This window comes from Belonocnema kinseyi, chromosome 7, assembly GCF_010883055.1.
Source record: "Belonocnema kinseyi isolate 2016_QV_RU_SX_M_011 chromosome 7, B_treatae_v1, whole genome shotgun sequence".
Lineage (NCBI taxonomy): Eukaryota > Metazoa > Arthropoda > Insecta > Hymenoptera > Cynipidae > Belonocnema > Belonocnema kinseyi.
The window spans coordinates 74123930-74133199 of NC_046663.1; the positions used below are offsets into that span (position 1 = coordinate 74123930).

Genomic DNA, 9270 nt, shown 5'->3' on the forward strand with positions numbered 1-9270 from the left:
GCTATCTAAGGATGGTACTATAGAACGCCACCTCAAGGTAGGCCTAGTGGCGCCATCTCTTGGTCAGGCCGGAAACTTATCAATCCACCCTCGTATTAAATAAGATGATAATTTGATTAAATTTTTTATGAATACTATTTGTTTCTAATCCAAAATTGTGTACAATATACAGAAGCAGACAGTTAAATCCCTTTGATATTTTTTGAAAAAAAATCAACAATATCCCAAATCAACAAAATCTTAAGCCAACAAAATACAATATCAAAAATTAAAAAACCAATCTATGTCTCGATTATTATTCTTATATTTCCAATTAATGAAATGTTACAATATTATTAAAAAATGAACAAAAACCAAAACATAAAATGCAAATCCCAATTTTATTATTTTATTCTTAAAAATGACGCAAAGTTTAAGTGTATTATATTTTTCATAGCAAAAAAATCCTTAAACCAAAACGCACCGTACCCAAATTTGTTTATTTTTGTATAAAAATGTTCTCTGCCAAAAAATGCAGCCAGTAGAATTAAAAATTATAGGATAGTCGCTGCACATAAATATACATAAAAATAAATATGTTTTACGATCGCTGTGATGTGATTTAAAAAATTCCACTCTGCAGAGTTACAAAATGCGTTAGTCTACGTTTTAATAAAAAATTAAATAAGCCACATAAATTCAAAAATACAAAAACGTTCAAACTTAATGCGTTCTTTTTAGCAAGAAGTTATTTTACAAAACAAATAGAAACTTGCACATATGTTATATCAAAATAATACAAAAATTTTGATCTTAATCGAAAAATTAGGTAAAAAGACATGAAACATTAAAATATTATTTTTTTTTGTATGACAAATTTGTTGACGAAAAAGCAACAATTTAGGATATAGTGCAACAGGAAAATAAAACAATTAGATAACCGTGATTTAAACAAAATACTGAAAAATTATGTCTTATTAGTTTCAGTGTGAAAGCAGATGAAAATGTCATATAAATCCAGATTATTTAGTACGATGGCCCTATTCAAGTATAACCGAGTTAATCACTGCTTAACCTCAGTGATAGAATAAGAAGCCTCAAACCATTTCACGCGTACAGAGGGACATACTATATATTACAAATTAGTATATTATTTTTAAGGAATTAGACATTGCAGAACTGCAAATTCATTTGTTTTTAAAATGAAAATATTAAAACAATAAAAAATGTGTAAAAGTGTAAAACGGTACAATTAACAAGAATAAAGTTTTTGAAGAATACAATGAAGGTCCATGGTCTGAACCTGTTAATTGAAATTTCAGAAATTCTATACGGCGAAGGAAAATCGTTATTTTTGCAATTTTCATTATTTTTTAAAACATTAAAGTGTTTTTTGTTCATTTACTGGAGAAAAATAATAAACGATAGTTTTATAACATTTGAATTAAAAATGAACGTTATATGGCAAGTGAAAGCTATTCAGGTATTATCTACAAGGGGCCCAGCGGTCTAAACCTGTTATCTGCAGTGTTCTACCGCTAATTTTCTATTGTTATTCACGGACTCGCATTTTTCGGCCTTTTTTCAAGGTGCAGCTAAGTTTTATATATAAAAATGTTTGGAATCGTATGCCGAACATAGATGTGCTTGCAAAAATTTAAAATAGTTAATTGCCATAATTTGCTGAGTATTAGTAATCCATACGCGTCGCTCACCTTCGTCTTTACAGCGATCTGTAGACGACACATTGATGATGACGTGAAAGTAGAAGAGAAAAAAATACTGATCTCCCATACAACGCCATAATCAATTAACAGGTTTAGACCGCGGACCTATGCTCTTGATACCAAATATCGGTTTTTGAAAATCCATTGAAAAACTAAAAGGAAATTTTGCTGTTTCGCATGTTAAAATATGTTTTGCATATAAAAAATATTCCAAAAAATACAAAAAAATCAATTTAGAAAAAAATTCCAGTTAACAGGTTTAGATCACGGACCCTTCAAATATTTTCAAACTTTCTAGAATGTGATCAATATATCTACAAATTTTCATTCACAAATTACGCAGTATCTACTCGTCTCTAAAAAATCGGTTATTGGTACCGAAATTTCGACATGAATAGCCCCTTTTTCAGATTCCGCTATTTGTGCAAGACGTTTGTTGGCATTTATATCATCCGATTCACTATGAAAATGAATCAAATTTCAAGATTTACGTGTATAAATTTTGAGACGATGGTAAAAGAAATAAAAGACGATATCATATTTTTCGAAAATAAAATATATTTATAAATTCACTTATTCAATTTTTAAAGCTCTTTAGTATTATTTAATTGACAGCAATGCGTGATTATTGCTTATCAGTAGGTCATATCGGAAAAATTAGGTTGTTCATTCATAGTTCTAATAGGGATGAACAATTTATTTGTGAATTATAAAAATCCCCTAAAATTTCGCCAAACAAAAAATACACTATATCTCGATTAATACTAAATTTAAAAAATTCCGTTTTATCAACGAGGTTGAAAAGTTAGTATGAAATTCGAAAAATGATTTTAAAAACTTGCAACCAAATTTTAAAACTTGCAATGTGTGTGCTAGACACATACTCAATATAAAATTTTTCAAGCCTTTCTTATATCGAAAAAAGTGATTTCTGTGCAAATAAAAAGATTGAAAATTTAATACATTTAAAAATCTGACTCGAAAAGCGTTAAAGGAATTTTGCAGAATTTTTTTTATTTTTGTAACCTATTTTAATTATTTCCAAAAATTGAAAACTTTTGAACTTACAATAGAAATAATAAAACAATAGGCCATTACAAAACCTGAAATATAATGGAATAATATGATACGATTTTCAGTCTTTCTCAAGAAAACAATACTTTTACAAAATCCACGCAAGTTACATGGACAAGGACGTGAAAGAGCTTCAACTAACGGTTAGATCAGGCGGTAGTGCCCAAAGTTTGTAACCGGATGGTCCGGGCTCGATTCCTGCTGCCCGAATTTGTTCATAATTTTTTGTATTGCAATTGACTATTAAATTTATTCAAATGAAGCGAAAATATTAATTTTTCGTCTTTTTTCATAGGAAAAATTTTGTTTTCAACCGATACCACTTTTACTCGATGAAAACATTTTTTTTATAGAATATTCTCATTTTTCTTCATTCGATAGAAACATGATATGTTCTGCATTATTATCATCTTTAAGGGAACAAAAAAAAGTATAAGAATGATAAGTATGAAGAAAGAGTAAATTGAAATTATATAAAAATATAATATAAATGAAACAACCTTTTCTATTATTATTATCATATTCGTATTTTTAAATTAGAGTAATATTTTTTAATAAAATATTGCGTAAGGAATCAGAATTGTTCAAGAATGTCGTGACACTCACCTGTTATATATTCGCTTCAGAAGCGATAAAGGTCCCAATTTTTCCATATGAAAAAAATGGTTAAGGATCAATATTTTGGCTTGGTTTGAATAAATTTAGAAGTCAATAACAATACAAAAAATCTGAATAAATCAAAAGAAAAAATATACAGGCAGCCGGAATTGCCTTTCCGGTTGCAATCGCTGTCTATTTAATTTGCGTGGATTTTTTAAAAGACTTTATTCTTGCAATACTGAATCCAAATAAAAATTCCTGTAATACATAAAAATAAACAATTTCCTATAAAATAATGAACACAAACGACGAAGCTATGTTTTTTTGTCAAATTAAAATGAAAGTAAAATTTTGTAAAGTTAAAATGCAGAAAACGATATAAAAAATAAATAAAATTGCCCACGAGGTTTATGTGCCCTAAATGACTTACCCTCGTGTTTTTCCCATCCTGGTGGGAGATTTTCGTCCTTGTCCTTGGACTCGATGATGTCACCGTCGATGGCTGCAGGTGGCTTTTCCGTCACATTGTTCTGCAAAATTGCATTTTTCTGCTCCTTGGGCTGTCGCCTTTTCACAGGAACATTGTGCAACTCATTCAATCCACCTTCCACGTGGGGTGTTCCACCCATGTCTATAGTATCGATACTTCCTTTCTCGCAGAAGCTGAAAGAAAAATAGAAAAAGTATTAGGAATTGCATTTATCATAATACATAGCTTTACATAAAATATATTATTTCTAGCATACTGAAATATAAAATTACATGCCAAATACCCTACTGTTTTACAGATAAATTCACTTTCAGGGATGAAGTCGGTTCAGTGGTTCAATTTTAGTTAAAAAAGGGGTTTTTTTCCTAATAAGGGGCGATTAAAAGCGGCTTTCAATTATTATTAGAAATGTTTATTATCATAGCAAGTTTTCTAGTGATTTTTCTGTTTTAATTTCTTCAGATTGCTTTTAAAAATTGATTGCACCATTTAGCACATTCTACTGGTAATGCCAGAAAAAACTCAAGATTTAGGGATAAAAAATAAATAAAAAACAAATGCTCATGGTTGAAATATTAAAAACGCATTTTTATCATAAGCTAGATTTTGAGTCCTTATTTTCATCAAATTTTTTTAGTGCATGTTTTTGACAGTTCTGAACCACGAGTTGTTCAATGTTTATTTCTGCGTAACCTATAAATGAATAATTTGAAAACAAACAAAAATGGCTTTTTGAAAACTCTGCTTTTTCTGTTTTTATTTCCTGAGCCGTTTAAATTAGTTTCTAATGTATTTCTATCATTTGAATGCTCTGAAATATTTAAAACCTTTTTTAATTTAAACTCAAAGAAGATTATAGTGTAAAAAAATAAATTAAAAAATGATTAATAAGGAAAATATAAAAATGTTGATAAGAACAATTTTTTTTTTAAATACGCAGCTTGTTAAAAAGTAAAACCAAGCTATATATAAAAGTCAAATCCAAATCAATTATACCTTAATAGAAGGTCCTCATACACGCAATTTTTTTCATATTGTTTTCGATTTTCAAAATTTTGTTTCCTACAACCACCAGATAGTTTCGTTAGAAATGATTACTTAAATTTTTTTTTTCAACTTATAAACTGAGAACTCCAGCGACTAAGTTTTTTAGTACACTGAAAGAAATTTTATAATAATACTTGATATTTCAATATTCATAATTGATATAGTCGATTACGATTTAGAGAAATCGTGTAAATATTAAAATTATTATTAGCCTAATTACGAAATTTTACAATTAGAATAAAAAAACTTAATATCTTTAGAACAAGAATTGGTATATTCAATAGCAAAGATTGATATTTTATGTATTAGAACGCATAATAAGAAAAATTGATAATGACATATTGAAATAGTATAAAAGCTATTATAGAAATTAATAGATTGACGTACAAAAGTTAAAATAAATATTCTACAAATTAATATAGTCAAAGAGAAAGTGAAAGGTAATGAGAGATATTTTTACTTTCTGTGATAGACGCTAACAGAAATTGTAATCTTTAGTCGAAGAAATTGCAAAACACTATATCAAAAAATCCGAATAGCTCCGATAGTTTCCCGAGGTTAGCCGAATCCGCCGCTTGTACCTCATAACCGAGCGCTCCGGGTGTGAATCGGAGAACTTCGTGTTTCCCGCTAAACTGGTTAAGATTCATGTATGTACACGTGTTTTTCAGCGTTTTATTTTTAAGGCAAGAGTGGTATTAAGTGGCTAAAGTCTACATTTTTTGTTATATTGAACTTACAAATTACAAAAGTTATCAGTTTAAAATTTCAAGGATTTTACCACTCAGGCATTGAGCATCAGATTACAAAGCATTGCTAAAGATTCTATAAGGTTTATATATTTTTTAAAGATTTTAAAATATTCAAAAGGATTTTTGAACGTTTTACAATGATTTTATGGATTTGAACGATTTAAAGGATGCGTGTACATTAGGGCGGTCCAAAATCATACCTTTTAATATTTTTTTTTTGGATTAGAGGGCATGCCACCCCTCCCCCCATTTTGTAAGGTTGCCGGAAAACAATTCCTTCCAAGTTTGAGCCAAATCGGTTAATATTAAGACGTACCGCAAAGGCCCTGAAAATACGATAAGATTAACATGGGGAAATTTTGGTTTTCGGAACAATGGGATTCAGGTTTCTGGATATAAACTTAGCTTGCGGGAGATATTAAGAATTTGTTAAGGTGTCTCTAATCAATCATTTCCATAAAATTACTTAAAATTTTGATGCCCCCATAAAATTTCAAGAATAATTATCTTTGTTTCGAGCATTTAGTATTTGTTTAAACAATTAATTATTATTTAATTGTAACTTTTTCTTAAAAATAGGTATAAAACTCTAGTTTAAAAAAAATTAGTTAGCTTTGCTGCTTATTATTAAATATCTGCGTCATTTAGATACTAGTACCGTATTTTGTAATACATTCCTATTTGTTTAAATAAATTTTGTTTGTTTAAACAATTTTTTTCGAGAATAAATTTTTGAATTTTCTGTTTTTTTTTTGCAATTAATGTGGTAATTTTTCATTGTTGAGAGTAAAATTTTTTGTTTTAATTTCCAGTGACGTTGAAAAAATACAAATGTTTCTAATTCCTTTTAGAATACTAACAGCTAATCTGCGGGATCAACATAAACAAAAAAAAATTTACTTTGAGCTTTCAGAGGACAAACGAGTTTGTCTGCGAGGGTGATTTAAAGGAAAAAATTATAAAAATAATTGCAGAATGACAAAATTGAATGTAATTTTTATAGAATGAAGTCTTATTAAAAAAAATAACTTATCATGACCAATGTAAAACATTTTGTGAAAAATATTAATTATTTAAAGCATTTGCTTAACGTTTAAATATTCAATAATAAGCGATATACTTAATTGAACTGAGACCAAAATCATATTTTTGAATCACAATTTCCAATAACATGTTACATTAATGTTTAATAAATTTATTAAACAATACGATAATGGTTTAGACAAAAAATTCTGCTCTTTACAATGACAAATTACAACAATAATTGCAGAAAAACAGAAATTTAAACATTTAATTTCGAAAACAATTGTTTAAACAAACAAAATTTATTTAAACAAATAAAAATTTATTGCAAAATAAGTTACTAGTATCTAAATGACGTAGATATTTAATAATAAGCAGCAAAGCTAACTAAATTTTAAAAAGAAATAGAGTTTTGTATCTCTTTTTAAGAAAAAAATGCAATTAAATAATAATAAATTGTTTAAACGAATAGTAAATGCTTGAAACAAAGATCATTATTCATAAAAATGACCAATTGTCCAATCAAACGTAAAAAATCTACCTTTCAAAAAGTAAGTGTAAAAAAATTATTTAAACAAAAATAAATTGTTTAAACAATTGTTAATTAGTTGAAAAATACTTAAAACCATTGCACTTCACAAAAATATTATGCATGGCAAAGAAGGGAAAAACAGAGCATTTATGTGTAAATTTTGGGCAAAAATGTCAATTTCAGTTTTTTGGGGCACTTTTGGGGCTCCACAAGGGGCGGGGGGGGGGGGGGGGGGGGGGGGGTGCAAAAAAATTTAAAGTAATTTCATGAAAATGATTGATTAGAGACTCAACAACAAATTCTTAATATCTCCCGCAAGCTAAGTTTAACTGCAGAATCCTAAAACCCATTTTTCCGAAAACCAAAATTTCCCCATGTCCTCTATTCGAATGTCGGTTATTTGGACCACCTTACTGTACATCACTAGTTTAAAAATATTTCACAACAATTTTACAAGGCTTTTAAATATTTCATGAGATTTAAAGGATTTCAAACATTTTAAAAAGGGTGCAGTACACCAGATTTGAAAGATTGTTAAACATTTAGAAGATTTAAAAAATAATTCACTAAGATTTCAAAGAATTCGATGATTTCAACGAATAAAAAAATTCACAAAGATTTTAAAAGATTTCACAAAAACTTCCAAAAGATTTCGAACATTTCATAAAGATTGCAAGGATTTCCAAGATTTGAAAATGGCGTTTACACCAGATTTCAAAATTTTCACAAAGATTTCGAACATTTCCAAAAATTGTGAAGCTTTCAAAAGAATTCAAATATTTCAAAGATGCTAAACTATCAAATAAGGTTCTAACAAATTTGAGAAAGTTTGAAACGTTTCAATGATTTCAAACTAACACAAAGGGTTCAATAAACAAATTTTAAATTAAGCATTCACAAATACGTCATAAAAATTCTACAAAGATCACAGTTATTTCCAGTTTTTTAACATAACATTTCTAAAGCATTAAAAATTAATCCAAATTTATATTTATTTATTTCAGGCTTTGTAGTCTTTCCCTTATTTATCCCTCGCTAACTTCTTTACAATTTTGCACTTAAATTCCATATGAATTAATAGAATCCACTAAGAAAATACACCTATTCTGCCGTGATGTTTAAGAAAACAGTATCTACAAAAGCAGCAAACCGAGATAATTGAAGAAAACTGTTGAAATCATTATTCGAGTAGACCGTTCATTTAAAATTACTTTTAAAACTTTTTTTTATGGTTCTTGGCTAATCTACAGGTGATCTTCTCACTTCTGAAAAAATTTATCAAATTGTCAATTTGCTATAAACAATGCAGATACTGAAAAAAATGTGAAACGAAATTATGCAAAAACGCCGCAACTGTAGAAACTGCTTTCTTGCGAACACCGGGCCTCGGAAACCAGCCTTGGTGTTCGCAAGAAAGCAGTATCTGAGAAAAATTTGAATTTACGGCTAGCTCGTCTTATTAATTAATTTTAGAAAATATTTATTTAAATAAATGAGATATCTATTCAATCAAGCCTTCTTTATTTTCAAAAATAGGATGATTTCGCTACGTTAAAAATTTAATATTTTCCGATTACAATTTTGAAAAATAGAGCATTTAAAATTCAAAGGAATGAAAATTGTATTTATTTTAATTAAAATAATAAAAAATTAAAAAATAATAATAAAGAAATACTTTTAAATTAAAAAAATCTAAATTCGAAGCGATTAGAATTTAACAATTTGAAACTGAAAAATAAACTGAAGGTATCAAAATCAAAGCTTCTGAAATTCTAGAAATCTAAATTGTTATTGAATTAAAAATATTATGATTTCACATAAAAATTAACTAGAGAAAATTTTCTCATCTCAAAATAATAAATCCACATTATTTTCACCATTGAATATAGATTTATTTTATATGCATTATTAACCTTTAAAAATGAATTCTTCTAGAATAATGTTCCAAATATAAAGTAATTTTAAATGAGAAATATTAAAAAAGAAAAAATGTGTACCCCAGAACCTTCAAACTTAAACCTATCTGAACTTCATTTAAAACTAAAA

At 27.8% G+C, this 9270-nt stretch overlaps 1 protein-coding gene across 2 annotated transcripts in view; it reads right to left on the reverse strand.

The window, feature by feature from the left end:
* The window catches only part of LOC117177451 (protein Fe65 homolog), a 335882-nt gene that overhangs the window by 14559 nt on the left and 312053 nt on the right, over positions 1-9270 (reverse strand). For both annotated transcript variants that reach the window (XM_033368150.1, XM_033368151.1), the window contains one exon: positions 3811-4043. In XM_033368150.1, the coding sequence (XP_033224041.1) occupies positions 3811-4043 (233 nt within the window). The remainder of the gene's footprint in view (positions 1-3810; positions 4044-9270) is intronic.